General features: G+C 35.0%; 1 protein-coding gene across 1 annotated transcript in view; it reads right to left on the bottom strand.

The window, feature by feature from the left end:
• Positions 1-16,925, bottom strand: part of LOC145256176 (protein MON2 homolog) — a 1,437,553-nt gene that overhangs the window by 891,629 nt on the left and 528,999 nt on the right. The window contains exon 22 of the mRNA XM_080114764.1: positions 13,021-13,122. Within this exon, the coding sequence (XP_079970890.1) occupies positions 13,021-13,122 (102 nt within the window). The remainder of the gene's footprint in view (positions 1-13,020; positions 13,123-16,925) is intronic.

Genomic DNA, 16,925 nt, shown 5'->3' with positions numbered 1-16,925 from the left:
AAAGAAACTGACACCGGAGCATCATACAAATGATACGGGCAGTTTACATTTGATGAATAATTTTACGAAATTGACCATCTCGTTTATGCAATTTAACCCCATCAGATTATTTTTTTTATGGATATGTAAAGTCATATGTCTATGCTAATCGGTCAGACACAATAGACCACTTGGAATACAACATACTGCACGTTATTGCTGAAATACATCTGAATATAATAAACAGAATTTGGATTAAAATTTAGATTTCACAATACGTATTTGAGCTGCGGGGCCATATGCCCCAAATTGTATTGAAATTATTACTTATGTCAATTAATCTTTGGAATAAACCACATATTAGTATTCTAAAAATATTTTTCTGTGTTTTATTTTAATTTTAAGTTTGGCGCCTCTATAACACTAAAAAACAAAAACAAACATTGTATATATGAAGAGCGTTCCGAAAGTAATGCCTCCTACTTTTTATTTCGCCTGAATGGAAGAGATGGGAATTGCAAATTACATTGGCATGATGACTGAACTTCTGCATTCATGACCTGAAAATTTTATCTTTGTTACAGATATTGATAGTGTAAGACTAAGAAAACGACCCTTGTTATGGACATGTGTCAGAAGCAGAGCTATGTCATTGAATTCCTGGCAAAAGTGCATTGCGAATGGTAGTGACTATGTAGAAAAATAAATTCTGGAGCACAAAAGGTTACTTGTTTTAGTAGCACCACTCCCGTCTTCATAGCTCTTTAACTTTTTAAATTAAAAAAATAAATAAAAAAAAAGGCAACCCTTGTATGACAAAGAACGCTTCAGATGCCATTGCACAGTCATCAGCTGGCAAAGATACATCGAAAATAGTGGTGACTATGTAGAAAAATATATTCTGAAGCACAAAACGTTACTCATTTTAATGGTACTATGCCAGTCTTCATAGTTCTTCAACTTTTTGTTAAAATTAAAAAAAAAAAAAATTAGGAGGCCTTACTTTAGCCTTTAGAAGGAATGACCCTAACATGTACACACACAAGCAGCACTCATCCTAGGGGGATTGAAGCAACTTCCACCAAAAGAGGAAGTATCTAGGAAATATCAAATTTACAAGCAGTCCCTCGTCGCATGTATATCCTGGTTGCAGAAGAGGTTAGGTTTTTGCACTTCTTGCAGAAAGGTATCAACGTTATTCTATATACAGTGCCTGGTATTCCCAAACGGTCACCCATCTGATACTTACCGTGCTTAACATTGCTTAACTTCAATCGTCTAATATCATTCAAGTACTACCGTGTTTGAATCTATGGTTAAGTGGCAGTTTTAGTCATTTAGAACTGCTTTTAAGCTTTACTCCTCACTCATTTATAGACGGCCTTCTCAGCTATATTGTGAAAAAAAATTCTTTTAATTTTCGTTCAGTAAAACAAAAGTTATGATGAATTTACTGGTGTTCAAAATCGTAAAAATTCGTAAGGAGGTGAGCAACGTTCTTTATGACTGGTTTCAATATCAATCACGTCGCTTCAGCGACTACTGTTGCTACTAATTCACCGTTCTAGCAGAAAAGAAAAGTAACAAGTGAAACAAAGAATGAAAGGGAGATAATTGGGGAGATTTTATTGAAAGCAATCGAGTGCCGTACATTGTTATTACATGTGCGTAGGTTATGTTTAGGGAGGGGGGGTGCAAAAAAATAAGACTGAAATTAAACAAAGAACAAGTGAATTTACTGGAAGCCTGGAAAAATCATGGATTACGATAGAAAAAAATGTGAGCATGAAAAGTACTATGCTTAAGCTTAAACATAGAAAAGTAAAGGACTAGTTGTTAAAACGGGAAAAGAAAAGGACAAGATATTCTAGTAAATAAAATATAATAAATTTATAACTTTAAATATTGCAGCATTAAGAATTTTTTTTTTAATTCAATTTGTAACATTTTTTACTAGAATATCTTGTCCCTTTTTTCCAGTTTTAACAACCAGTCCTTTACTTTTCCATGTTTAAGCTTAACCATATTACTTTTCATGCTTGCATTTTTCTATTGTGATAAACAATAGTTCCCCCCTTTCAACTGTTCTATCTCATTTGAAAGTATGTGCTGTCTTAAAGCTGCGTAAGACGTTTAGAATTAGGAACAAGGGATTCATGTTTCCATGAGATTGCTCATTTAGGAACCGGCCGGTTGCTGGAGCCAGAGAGCAAATAAACGCACAAATAAAAACTTGTTTTAATTTTCATTGACTGTCGAAGGTAATCTCCGGTTTTAGTGTTCATGCAGTTAACATTGTTGCATTACAGGCTAACATAGCAATGAAGTGATAGCCAACATAGTACCTATTCATAAACAATAGTACTCCCTTTGAGCTGTTGTCTTATTTGAAAGCAAGTTCTACCCCCATTTAAAAAAAAAAAAAAATTATTTTTGGAATCCTTTGTAATGAGGCTTCATAATTTGTGCATTCATTTTTTTTGCGGACTGTTATTTTCATAGTGGTTGTTTCACCACGTTCCGACCAATTCATCCTCTGGCCTTCTTAAGGTGATTAACAGTGATGAGATAGGAATATTGAAACTTGTAACTTACCACCATAATAATAATTACTACCTTCCATACCTCATTTTGGCCAACTAATCCTCTGGCCTGCTTGAGTAGGATTGAAACCACTACCTTTAGACACTGCTCACCTGAAACTGTAGAGACGCAACGCCTCTATTCTTAACAGACCCAAAGTGATGAGACAACTATGGAAGGCAGTAGTTACTGAGAATAAGTTACAAGACTCAGCATTAATCATTTGTGGTTAATCACCTGAAGAAGGCCGGATGATGAGTTAGCTGAAACATGGTGAAACAACAACCGTGAAGATGAGGATAACAGTCCGCAAAAAGAATTCATGCACAAGTTCAATCCTCATTCAGATTGTCAACAAAATCTAGGCCATTACTGAAATTGGGGTTTTCCTTGTTGGCTGGTATATTGCGAGTTCTTTATTACAGTTGTAGGAGGTCCACCCTCCCAGGTGTTGCTTTTTCCCTTTGAAAAGGGGTTAGTTTATTGTTGAGATGTCCCTAAGGTTAGCCAGGCATTTGTTTTGCTTGTCTTCTAGGGCGCTGGCTCTTCAATTCCATTTTCCGACTCTTGTGTCACATCATCTCACCACAGGGAGAAGATAAATTTCCCTTTCACAGAATAAGGCATTTACGTTCATATAAGACTGCTCACATAGAAGACAACCAGCTGCCGGAGTTATAGAAGAATGAACAAAGAATGAAAACGTTTAACTTTATTTGCAATTTTGTCTTTTTTCTTCACCAGTTAATTGGTGGTCTGATCTATATAAAGTGATAGAGCACACTGTTTTTATTCTTTTCAGGTGAATGTCTAAAAATGTATCTTATAAAATTTGTTTAGCCTGGAAATTTGCTTTGGGGAATGAAACATGAAGGTCTCTATGGCTTGTTGCATCTTGCTTTATTTTTTTTGTTTAAAAAAAAAAAAAAAAAAAAAAAAATTTGATTTTGCATTCTCAGTGGAATAGATAAAAGTGCTACGTTACAATGACAGACTGTTTTTTTAATTGTCATATCCAATGAATATTAAAATCAATAATTAATGAAGTAATTTCTATTTTTATCTAACTAAAAGAAAGATAATCAATTTTTATTAATGAGCTTGAATTTCAACAGTCGAGATGTGACAAGCATTTAACAATCAATTTGTAGTGCAATGGATAAAAGTGCTAAGTTTATAATCAGTTCAAAGTGGCTACCATTTGAAGGGTAAACTTCAATCCTCAGGATATACAATAATACAGATGTGATTACGGGTTACTTAAGACTTTTCCACAGTCACGGCCGACTGAACCAGGGCAGCTATCTCTGTGCATTAAATAAACTAGAAATGCAAAATTCCCAGACAAACCAGAGTTCAACAATTGAACAAGGTCAGAGTTGTGAGAATTTTGTCATAAATTTGATTTGAATTCTTACTCAGTAGAAAATGTTCGTTTCTTTCATGGAATAAATGAGTTTCAAGTGATTACTAGCCAATCAGCCTGACGATTTCATTCAGGGAATGAAACATGAAAGATTGTATGGCATATTGCATTTTGCTATTTTGTGTCAAGTAAATTTGACCGATATAAAAAAAAAAAACCAAAAACAAACAAAAACAAGTGAAGCATGCATGGTTCCCCCCTGAGTGCACACTGAATGAGGCATAAATAAAATGACTAAGTTCAGTATTGCCCCCTCCCCCCGCCGACTTCAGCTCCAAAAGTCCCAAGGGGACGCCAAATCTTGGTGAAAATGAAGAAACACTGCAGTTTTAGGTCTTAACATATGTAAATTTGAGTTCTGCACCATGCAAAAAAAAAAAAAAAAAAAAAAAAAAGACTAAGTCCATCATTTGCCAGCCCCTCCATTTAGCCCCAAAAGTCCCCAAGGCCTTAACATATTTAAATTTGAGTTCAGCACCATGCAAAACTTTTAAATAGATATACACAGAAAATGTTTGGACAAATATGGTAAAATAGTCCTAAAAATGGAGTGTTTTTATTAGCCGTAAAAGAGCCAAGAGTTATCACGAAGTATAGACAAACAAAATCATATAGACATTAGTTAGTTACAACTTTTCAGAAAGTTTTATAAAACTCCAAGGCATCAGTTTTTTTTGATAAGCACAAAAGTGTCAGTTTTAGCCATTTTAACCCGAAAGGCACCCCTAGAGGAGCAACCAGAGTTTTCCCAGAAAATCCATTCTGTTACTTTTTACTCATATCATGTTTAATGTTTGCGCAAAATTTCAAGGCATAGTTATTGAAAAAAGTGCAGACAGATGAACGGACAAGGGTGAATTTACAAGGGTGGGGGGGGGGGCAAAAGAAAATTAGTAAATATAAGATAGCATTACTTAATGATTCGATGAAATTGCACTGAAAGGTTATGGAGTTGAAGATGAAAGAGATATAAGTCATTAACAAATAATGATTGATAAATGTTTCATCTTGTTCGATCCAAGAAGCTGATTCTCTATCAGCCAATCAGAGACTGCTAACTTTTAACAGGAATCATTAGTTCCCATTAATACATTTGACCTCTTATTTGTCTCAGAGTCTTACCTGTGTATGAGGGTGGTTACGAAAGTAAAGCCTTCTATTTTTTTTTAACTCCAAAAGTTGAAGAACTACGAAAACGGGAATGGTACCATTAAAACGAACTACCTTCAGAATTTATTCTTCTGCATAATCACCATCATTCTTAATGCACTTTTGCCAGGAATTTTGACACACATCCATGACAGGAATGGCTTTTTTAGAGTCTCACACTGTCAATATCTGCAACAGCACAATGAAAATTTCAGGTCATGAATGCAATTTGAAAACCCCACTGATCCATTTAGTCGGAATAAAAATAGGAGGCATTTACTTTCAATAGAATCATAAACTCCCATGAATGAACATGACCTTTCATATATTCGTCTCAGATACGTTAATTGGTTGTTCTTGTTTTACGGCATATTAACTCTTTTCAGGTTCATTATTTAATGCCGAATCTAGTGATTTGAAGAAAAAAATTTTTAATAGAATATATTTGTTTTCTTTTTGTTTTTATTTTTTCCAATCGGTTTCTAGTTAACGCATAGTTGGGGCCCTAACAGGTACTACCACTCTGGGTCAGAGTGGTCCAGGAAGCAATGGCAATTAAAGGGTGGCTCCACACTCCTCAAAGCCTGCAAGCTGGGACCTTACCATCGGATATAGTTTCAGGTCATATCCAGGACCCTCAAAGCCTTATCAATCAGGTTGTTGCATAAGTTTCATAAAAGGATTTTTGTCCTAAAACATGTTTTGATATTTGGCAAATTGTTATATATCATTAGAAAGCACATATTCTGTTCTACAAGGTAATGGTCATTGTTTTTTTGCTCAATTTTTTTCCTATTTTACAGAGCCGTCAAATGGATCGTCAAGTCGATAAAAAAAATCATATTTTCGGCACCTTATTTTCGCCTTTAAATCGAGGTCAAAAAGCAAGTGAAGTGATCATGAATATTTCTGCCGTATATGGAGAAAACTCTATAGCTGAGAGAACTGTTTGAGATTAGTTTACCAGATTCAAGCTCGGTAATTTGGACCTCAATGATGTTCCTCGTTCTGGAAGACAAATCAAAATAGACGAAGACCAACTCAGGGTTCTTTTGAAGGAAGATGGCCATCAGACATGTAGAGAATTGGCTAAAAAAGTGAAGTGTAATTTTACAACAAGTGTTTGTTTTTAGTTCCTCACATTAAGTGGCTTCATGCTTTGTTTGAGCTATTGCTCCAGTAGGTATCTAACTCTTGACAATATTCTACCAGTATAAGAGCCAAATACGTCCTAAAATGAAATGGAGTACTGTTGCTACATTTGGGGAGGAGCTGCTCAGAATATCCTTTCTCGCCTTGACATGGGTTCAAAACCAGTTTCAAAACGTAGGTAATGTCCTTTTTTTTCCCCACCTTGCAACTGCTTTTCCACAGAAAAGACATCGCTAGTCTACCTCTGTTCTATTGTTATTTTCATGGCAAGTGCTCAACTGAGCTTCAATCTATGATCGTCCTAGTAGAACATTTGCATTAACATTCATTTAGCTGTAACCACCGTCAACCATTTTCTCCCACTCTCCATCTGTGCTTTAATCTAGGCACATATTCCACAAACAATTTATTTCCTAGATCTGCCCACCTGTAGAACTCTGTACCATGGGTCTGCTTTCTAGCTGACTACAACATCGTCGTTCTTAAATCCACAAGTAACTTTTTGATGGCTCAATGACTTCTTGTTGAGCTCTCCTCTTAAATACAATTCTATCTAATTTCCACAAGTACTGATCATCATGTCGTTTTCTCACTGAGCACCTTACATGCCTTAACCCTTATCCTTAAGTGGCATCTAGGTCTTGACAAGTAGTGATCCCCTTGTTAAAAAAAAATAGACATTTTATTAAAAAAAATAAAAAATTGAACATTTTTTTTTTTTAATTAATAAATATTTTAGACGGGAAGGGTGACATGTCATATATAACCCCTCTGCTTGACTCTCAGTGGTCTTATGTGCAACGAGACTTTATTGGTCCCAGTAATTTCTCTGAAACTAACATAAGCGGATCAACATATCGCGTGGTACTGGGATCAAAATAACCAGCATGTATGGCCGTTACAAGCAGGGAAGCATATAACTCATGCATTCAAACATGGAACAATTTGTGGTTACGACATGCTATAAGGCTTAACGACCCCTTGGCGGATACTAATCAGTTTCATGGAAATCAGTAAACAGTCCTCCAGGTATTTGAAAGAAATATTAATCTAGCGGCAAATTGGATTCAAACTAAAGGTCAAAGCTTTCATTCAGAATCTGACATGACTAACAGGCGTGACTCTTTCCATCGGATATTAGATATCGTGCCAGTGAGACAGGGAAGGGCAGAATTCCCTCTGCATCTTCTAGGGAGAGTAGCCAAAAGAAAAAATAGATAAAGGAAAAAAAAAAAAAAAAAAAATTTTCCCAGCCTGGGGCTACGGCCCTACGAGTGTGGTATATGGAGAGAGACAGAGAAAGAGGTGGGGAGGGCAGCAACTTCTTTCCGAAACAACTTTGATAAGTTACAAATTTTTTTTTTTTTTTTTTTTTTTTTACATTATTTGGACTATTATCCTCATCTTTTAGTTGTTTTCATGAGTTTTGGCCAATTATTCCTTTGGCCTTCGTCAGGTTAACCACGACAGGATAGAGATGTCGAATCTTCCGACTACATCCACAACAACTGCTGCCTTCAATAGCTGTTGTCATAGCTAACCTGGTGAAGGCCAGAGGAATAATTAGCCGAAACATTGTAACAAAACAACATTTAGAAGATTAGGATAATAGTCCAAATAATTAAATAAAAAATTATACAATTTACTCATCTAAAAACAGCCTATCCTGCCTTGACAGAGTACAAAATAGACTTCGTGGCTTAGTGGGGGATGCCCTTTTCTCTACCCTGCAACCTCTCTCCTACAGAAGAGACGTTGCGAGCCTATCCTTGTTTTATCGTTATTTCCATGGCAGGTGCTCGTCTGAACTCCAATCTCTGGTCCCCCCTCGCCAGTCTTTCACAAAAAACACCCGTCTAGTCGAATCCACTGTGAAAAATTTCCCCCACTCTATATCTGTGCCTAAATCAAAATGCGGATTCCATGAACAAAGCTTCTTTCTTAAAACTGCACGCCTGTGGAACTCTATTCCGTCTGCCTGCTTCCCACCGGACTACAACTTGGATGTCTTCAAGTCCAACGTTAACAAATTCCTAATGAACCGCCCCCTTAAGTAAACACTTCATCAAATCTCCACACTAACGTAATATACTTGCAATAACCCTTATCCCTGAGTGGCTTCCGGGCCTTGATAAGTGGTGATCACTGTAAAAAAAAAAATCTTCAAAATAATTCTAAAACTAATTCAATAATAAAACTTTGATTAGGTTCAACGAAATCAACATTAAGAGAAAGACACAGAACGCATACGTGGAGTGGGGGGAGGCAGGAAGTTATATTTTGATGAAACCAAAATACAGAAATATTAAGTCACTTGATTTTAAATATTTAAAATGCAATATAAAATAATCTTTGTTTTTTTGGGTTTTTTTTTTCTAGTTAATAAAATCTGTCAAGCAGAGTAAATTTCTTCAACATTGAAATACATTATTCCCTCGAATATCACGGTAGATAGGGACCGAGACCACCCATAATATTCGAAAATCCACAAAGTAGGACAAAACCATTATTTTTACTTTGTTTATATGCTGTTTAAAACCATCCCTGTAATGTTTATAAGCCACCCTTTCCTATATCGATACTAATAGAAAGATTGTAACATCTGTTAGGTTGTACAGTATGCTACTACAGTTCAGTACTGTATATAAATATACCTGTAACGCTAGAGAATTAAGCAAATACGTACGCCATATTAATATATTTAAAAACCCGTTCAGTTCAAAGATGGTACAATAAAATGGAGTCCGGGTTTGCATAGGGCGGGGATACGATAAAAATGTCACAAACTTTTACACAGGCTTTGGATATAGAACTCGCCCTCCCATAATGAGATACATTATTCCCATAAATATCACAGTAGATAGGGTAGGGACCGAGACCACCCGTGATATTCGAAAATCCGTAAAGTAAGACAAAACCATTATTTTTACATTATTTAATTGCTTATATGCTGTTTAAAACCATCCATGTCATGTTTATAATCCACCCTTTACTATATTAATAATATTAATAATAATAATAGAAAGATTGTAACACTTGTGAGGTTGTATAGCACGCTACTACAGTTCAGTACAATATTACAGTTCAGTATTGTACATAAATAAATATTTGATTATCGCAGTTTTTATGGATTTATGATGGTTTTAAGGTGGATATCCGCAATATTAATATATTGAAAAACCCGTGAAGTAGCGGATCCTTGATAACCAAACCACGCAGTAGCGAGGGTTTACTGCATATCAAATAAGACTATGGCAATTGCTTTTTGTTTTCCTCCAAATTTCAACTGGTAAAAATGTTTAAATCAGAATAAATTACCCAACCTAGGGACCACGGCCCTATGTGTGGTGTATGGAAAGAGAAGCAGCAACTTCTTTCCTAAACAACCCTGGTTAGGTTCAATTAACAGAAATACACAGAGTTCATATGTAGGGGGAGGGGCATGAAGTCATACTTTGATGAAGCAAAAATCTTCTAACTCCCACATGAATTGCTCTTAAGCCTTCATAGCAAAACTAATATTTTCAGTTTTCAGAGAGAACTCTCACAAGAAGGTGAAAAAAAAAAAATCAACTTTTTATTAAAAACAAAACAAAAAGTTACACGGTGATCATAGGATCTTTGATATTCACATTATGCAACATCCCCAATAAAACTGCAGATCTCAAGCCATGAATTAATATTCTCTCATCTTCAATGACATTATATAGTGGACTGACATTTTTGTATAGTCGCTCTAAAAGACTGGACACTACTGCCTCTTCAGGAGAACTATCACATTCGAAATTTCGTCCAAATTCCCTGAGTTCGACTAGATACAGCTGAAGAAAGTTGGAAGTTATATCGACTAAAACGTTGCAAAAATAAACACTCAAGATGAGAATAGTAGTCCAAAGAATCTAAATAACCAATCCTCATCTCAAAAATTTAGAAACTTGATAGAACCTAATTATTGTAATAATTTATATATCTTTAAAAGTGAGAATGTGAGTGTGAGGACACTTCTCAACCTATATACTCAACGAATTTTTGAGCTACAGACTTGAAATTTGCTATAAAGGGTATTCTAACATGTGGAAAACTTTTTAATCAGTTTTCATCCGGAAAAAAAAGGGCTGCTAAGGGGTCAAAACTGAAAAATTGATATTTGGGGAGGGGGGGGAATCATTGGAGTTTTATCTATCAACTGATTCACGAGGTTTGAAAACACCTTTTAAAGATCATGGTAAGCTGGCCTAATTATTATCGTACTTGACTCACTGTCTTTAGGTTTTGGTTTCGATCTCAGCTCGAGTATTTTTGTTTTACTTGCAAGAAGTGAACTGTTTAAAAATACATAATACTCGCATGCATATATCTCAGTTTCTCTCTACTTCATTTTTTTTTTTTTTTTTAAGGAATTTAACGTTACGTTTAATACTGGACAATGCCAGGTACATCGAGTATGTACTCAAGAAGGAAAATGAAGACGGTGCAAGTTTATTAGCTGAAATGATAGAATTCATCCAATGAGGGAGAAGATTTGATCTTAAAAAATCTTTATAACAAAAAAACAAAACCAAAAAAAACAATCACATATTCCAACATATACATACATAACTCACAACACATACATACACCACAACTCATACATCCTTATATCAAGGAACAATCTAATTTCACGCAATTCAGCGTAATCCTTCTTATTCAAATTATTAAAAAAAATATTCACTGCTGAAAGACATTGTATATTTTTTCCAGTAATACCATACCACATCACACGGAAGCAAAAATAAAAAAATAAAAAATGTTGCTATATATATTATTTAATTGAAATTAATTATTGAGAGGATTATTATTTATTGATTGATTTATTTATTTATTGCAGGCTGGCATCCACAGTTGTTGTCGTCTCACCATGTAGTGAGACGACAACAACTATGGAAGGCAGTAATTGCTAAGGTTGCAGTTAGGAGATTCTGAGTTCCTATCCCGTCGCGGTTACCACCTGACGAAAGCCAGAGAAATAGTTGGCCAAAATGTCATGGAACAACAACTAAAAAAGATGAGGATAATAGTTTGCAATAAATCAATAAAATGTTGCTAGTACTGAAGAAGACATTGTATCATTGAAACTAAGTTGACTTTCAATAAATATTTTAAAAAATTATATATGTTGTTTTGGCTTCTAAAACTTACAAATCCAAATTCTACAATGATTACATTGAGTAACCACCTCTAATACGCACACGCACACACACACACAAATATTCCAGGGGTGGGTGGGAAAAAGCAAAACATATAACTGTTTTACCAGAAACATACATTTGCCTCTGATGAGTTGTTTGGTGAGTTTCCACTATACAATGAAACACGTGTAAGACATCATAACCAACCGGATAGAGTAAGCCAATCTTGATACTCGGATACAGTGCTGATCTCTAATTTGTTACTTTGTACCTTTGTACAATAAACTTCTTATAACCAGGGCTGTATATATGTTGAGTCTCATGTCATCTAATTAATTTAAACTGATTATATTCCCCCAGCTAAATATCTAAAAAAAAAAAAAAAAACACACATACACACACAAAAAGCAAACTTTCCAACTGTTTTCCAAGGAACATACATTTGTCTCTGATGAATTGTTTGGTCGGTTTCTGCTATTTAACAAAACAAATATAAGGCATACTTCATAAAAATATGAATAAAATGAGTGGAAATTAAATACATTTAATCTGAAATGATTATATATATATATATATATATATATATATATATATATATATATATATATATATAGTCAGCCACATACAGTACTGTTTCGCAATATCACAGCTCATCAGTGCGGCTAGACAGGCAATTACCTCAAGCCAGGATCGAAATTCGGCCGCTTTCTCACCATTATGCTATATGGCTGCTGCTGTGCAGGTAGTGAATTAACGGTATTTTGACATCATCCGAATGCCTAAGCTCAATTTGTTTGCACAAAGAGCATCGCTTAATACGCCAATGACAGTTTGTATATCACTTCCTAATATGCCCAACCCAAGGTAGGGAGCATCATAGTCAACCACATATAGTACTGTTTTGCTGTATCACAGCTCATCAGTGCAGCTAGACAGGCAGTTTCCTCAATCCAGGATCGAAACCTGACCGCCCAAACGACAGTCAAGGCTTCTCACCATTACACTATTCAGCTGCTGCTGTGCGGGTAGTGAATTAACAATGTTTTGACATCGTCCAAAGCTTGATTTGTTTACGCAATATATATATATATATATATATATATATTCTATTACACTAGCATCATTAAAATACTATATAATATTTGAATGATGCTAGTGTAGTAATATGAATTTGAAGTAAAAAAAAAAAAAAAAAAAATTCAACCCATTAAATGAAAAGATTTAATCTTAACAAAAGATCTGGTCACCAGCATTTTGCCAAAAGAAATTAGCATCCTTTTGTAGAGGAAATAATTTATTCTACAAGAATTACACTGACCCAAGGCAAGGACAGAACGGATACGCTTTCCGCTTCCCCACAGAAGAAGCAAACATAAAATGCCAACAACAAACATAATTTTGAAGAGATTCTTTGTGTCATCACAAACCATTTTACTTTTAGGATTTCGCTTTTATGAAAGAAAATAAAAGAAACGGGGGAAAAAAAAGACGGATGGAAAGAATCAGACGGAATCTAATAACGCTTTTCTGATGACAGAATGAAAAATGGTAAAAGTGTCCTACCTCAAGAAGATGAGCCGTAACAGGTTTCCATAATACTTCAATGCGTAAAAGGTTTACAAGTCCAGTTTCTAATAATTTGGCCACAGCAAACAGCGAAGGTTCCTGTTGAAAAAATAAATAAATGAATGAATAAATAAAAACAATGAATCCAATTCAAAGAACTGCATTAATCCTGAAATAAAAGCACACATTTTTATTTTATTTTATTTTTTTTATTTTATTTTTTTTATTTTATTTCAAACAGAATCTTTCATGATTAAGACAATAACTGATGCAACGTTCCAAAACAAATGGAGGAAAATCTTTTTTAAATAATGACTTAATTAAAAATCTGAGTAGCCATTAGATAAAAAAAAATGAAGCATGCATGGTCCCACGTAAGTGCACAGTGAATGAGGCATAAAAAAATGACTAGGTTCAGCATTTGCCCCCCCCCCCATTTATCCCCAAAAGTTTCCAAATCCTGGTAAAAATGAACAAACAGCGCAGTTTTATGTCTTAACATATGTAAATTTGAGTTCTGCACTATGCAAAAAAAAAAAAAAAAAGTCCATCATTTGTCCCCCTTCATTTCGCTCCAAAGGCCCCAAGGCCTTAACATATTTAAATTGGAGTTCAGCACCATGCAAAACTGCTAAATAGACATACACAGAAAATTTTGGGCAAATATGATAAAACAATCCCATAAAAGGAGTGTTTTTATTAGCCCTAAAAAGAGCCCCTGGGGGACAGCCAAGAGTTATCGTGAAGTATAGGCAAACAAAATTATATAGAAATCAATTAGTTACAACTTTTCAAAAAGTTTTATAAAAATCCAAAGCATCAATTTTTTTTTTGATAAACACAAAAATGTCAATTTTAGCCATTTTAACCTGAAAGGCACCCCTGGCGGCAACCGAAGTTTTAACAGAAAATCCATTCAGTTACTTTCTTGCTCATATCATGTTTAATGTTTGTGCAAAATTTTAAAAAATTCCAGACAATGGATGGACAGACAAGGGTGAATTTACAGGTTCACCCTTCTTTAGTCGAGGGGGACAAAAAAAAAAAAAAAAAAAAAATCGTGTCATGGTGAAATTAGTAAAAATTCAAAAATTTACAGAAAATCATGCAGTAGTTTTTTTTTTTGTTTTTTTACAAGGGAGTCACTACCTATGAAAGCTCGAAAGTCACTGGAGGATAAGGATTAATAAATTTAAGGTGGTAGGGTAGGAACCGTTAATAGTGTAGGTTCGGTAGAATTCAGATTATTTAAAGGGACGGCTCAATAAGAACCTGTTTACATTGGACTTAAAGGCTACCATATTGTAATCAGCCAGGAAGCAAACCAGTGGAACAGTGTTCCATGGGTGGGCAATTCTAGGAAAGAAACTCTGTTCATGGAATATCTGCATTTAGATTTAGGCACAGAGTATGGGAAATTGTTAATAGTGTTTGTAGTGTTTTTGTGAATATTTGGTATGGGGGGAGAGATCAGATAGGAGCTCAATCGAGTACTTGCCGTGAAAATAAGGAACGAACAGAGACGGGCTAATAATTCGATAAATTCTATTTTTACTCGTAATTATTTTCCTACATGATCATTTTTCATAATTTGGTGATTTTATAATAATCTCGACATGACATAAGTACAAATTGTTTTCACCAGAAATGCGTTGGTTAAAACTATCACCATTCTACACAAGCACCCAGATTTGAAAGAATTACTTTTTCAATAAATTTACGAATTCTACACAACTTGATAATTCAATATTAAAAAAAAAAAGTTTGTCATAAAAAATTTTTTCCCATATTATATATATATATATATATATATATAAAAAAAAAAGACAAAATGTGTATGTGTGTGCGCGTCTCACAAAAAGTTTTGACAGAGGCGCCGGATCCTCACCAGATCGAAATCCTTTTAAAGCTGGACTCTTCGGGCGACAAATATAAAAAAATTGGCCAAAAATATTAATTCCTTCACTCTAAACTGGGCAGTTTTCTACACGGAGGGTCGTTTTTTTTGTTTTGTTTTTTTTGCATCGCTATTTTTGCAAGTCATCGTATTGGTCGGATTGACTTCACTTAATTTCAACGTTCCAAACGTCCAGTCGGATGATGAAGACACCGGCAAAGACACAACATACTTTTTGCGTCACGGGTTCGAGCTTGCCTGCCTACTACCACTTTTTTTTTTCTCTCTCCACCCAAAGTGCCTACTGGTGTTTCACCCACCCACCCCCACTACCAATTTATTTTTTCACCCCTCCACTCCAGATTCCTTACTCGAGCCAGGCAACGCCGCCGGGGAAACCCGGCGACTCTTCCACTTTGTTTTAACACCTTTCTTCACCCCCCCCCCCGAGTCCTTACTACACCTCCACACACGCTGGCAATGCCGGGTACCCCCGCTAGTATATATATATACATATATATATAAAACAGTTGCAACATTTGGTTACACTTTTCTTGCATGCAAAACTATGGTGATGATTATAAAGTTGGCCATAAGTTTATGTTAAATTTATATAGGACACTGATCCCTTCACTAAAATCCAAAATAGTTTGAAAAAAAAAAAAAAATTTTTAAATTAAAAGCACTGGTAATTGTAAATAGAAAAGAAATCTTGGTGATGGCCATAATATACTGGTTACTTTAAATTTATATAGGAAACTAAAGTCTAAAATATTACAAAAAAGAAAAAACAGAGCTGGGATTTTATTTTGTTTAATAAAGGCCTTTAATTTCTTAATCATGATGACATTACTCAAAATCACAGAATTTTTGGAATCTAAAAGTTTCAAGCATACTATTACCATTTATTTGAATCCCCACGAAAGCAAAAATGTGACACAAGGTCGTTTTTAATGTGAGGGGGGGCGGAGAGACCAGCTCCCTAAAAGGGTCACTCTGGAAGTAGGCAAAAACAAAAATTGCCTTAGCGTACAAGGTTTTCCCTCGATTGACGAAGGGCAAATTAAGTTTAGTACAGCATCAGAACAGATACTACACTAATCTCAGCATGAATGCCAAATCTACTTTTCCAATTTAAAATACTAGTAGATTCATAATCTGTTCCTAGATTTGTCAGTCATCAACCTTTGCAAATTTGGAGTGAAGAGAAAAAATAAGCAAATAAAAAAAAACATAGTGGAGGGGAAAATAAATCCAATAAAAGCGGCTAGTTCAAATAAAACATCAATATATCATTGGAGGGCCATTCTCGGAACAGAAAAATGATTCAGAAAGAAATTATTGCAGTGGAAAGAAAAATAATCCTGTTGCAAATATTAAATGCAGTTCCCCCAAGCAAAAATTAGCAGTATTAATCCAGTCAGAAAAGTGCTGAATTGCAATAGAGTCTATGTAAAGAATCGTAGTGTTGATCCAATCAGATTCAGCAGTGATCCTCTTCTCGGCTCAAGAAAAATCTACGACTGAAAAATTCAAAGATTTAGTACATTTTATACAGCGATTCTAATACCTGATTAATTCGTTCAAGTCTTTGTAATCATACTCAGTATATTAAACAGAAAAATACTACAACAAGTGAAGAAAAAAATGAAATATGAGCACATACAGACACACCTGAAGTTGCATCATTTTAATAAAAATAATATATTTACCAGCAGGACCAGTGGAAATTCCACAGGGGACTCATTCCTATGTAACATATTGATGCTGGCATTCTGTAGATGCTCAGTGTAAATGGACATGCCCTGATATTACGAGGGGCGTGCAATAAGTAATGCCCCAGACCCACTTCCAGTTGTCTGATCTAGCTGAAATTTTGCATGTGCAATGATTTATATCTCTTCGGGTTATGTGGCAAATTACAGCTCTGAACTAATTGTGGTTTCTGTTTTACAGGTGTTTGAACTGAGTCAGGTGTCAAATGGAGCCTGTTGAATGTCGAGCA

This window comes from Euprymna scolopes, chromosome 32 (assembly GCF_053919585.1).
Source record: "Euprymna scolopes isolate OS-2025 chromosome 32, ASM5391958v1, whole genome shotgun sequence".
Classification (NCBI taxonomy): Eukaryota; Metazoa; Mollusca; class Cephalopoda; order Sepiida; family Sepiolidae; genus Euprymna; species Euprymna scolopes.
Note: the sequence above shows the minus strand (reverse complement) of the source record. Positions and strands in the feature narration are given on the sequence as shown.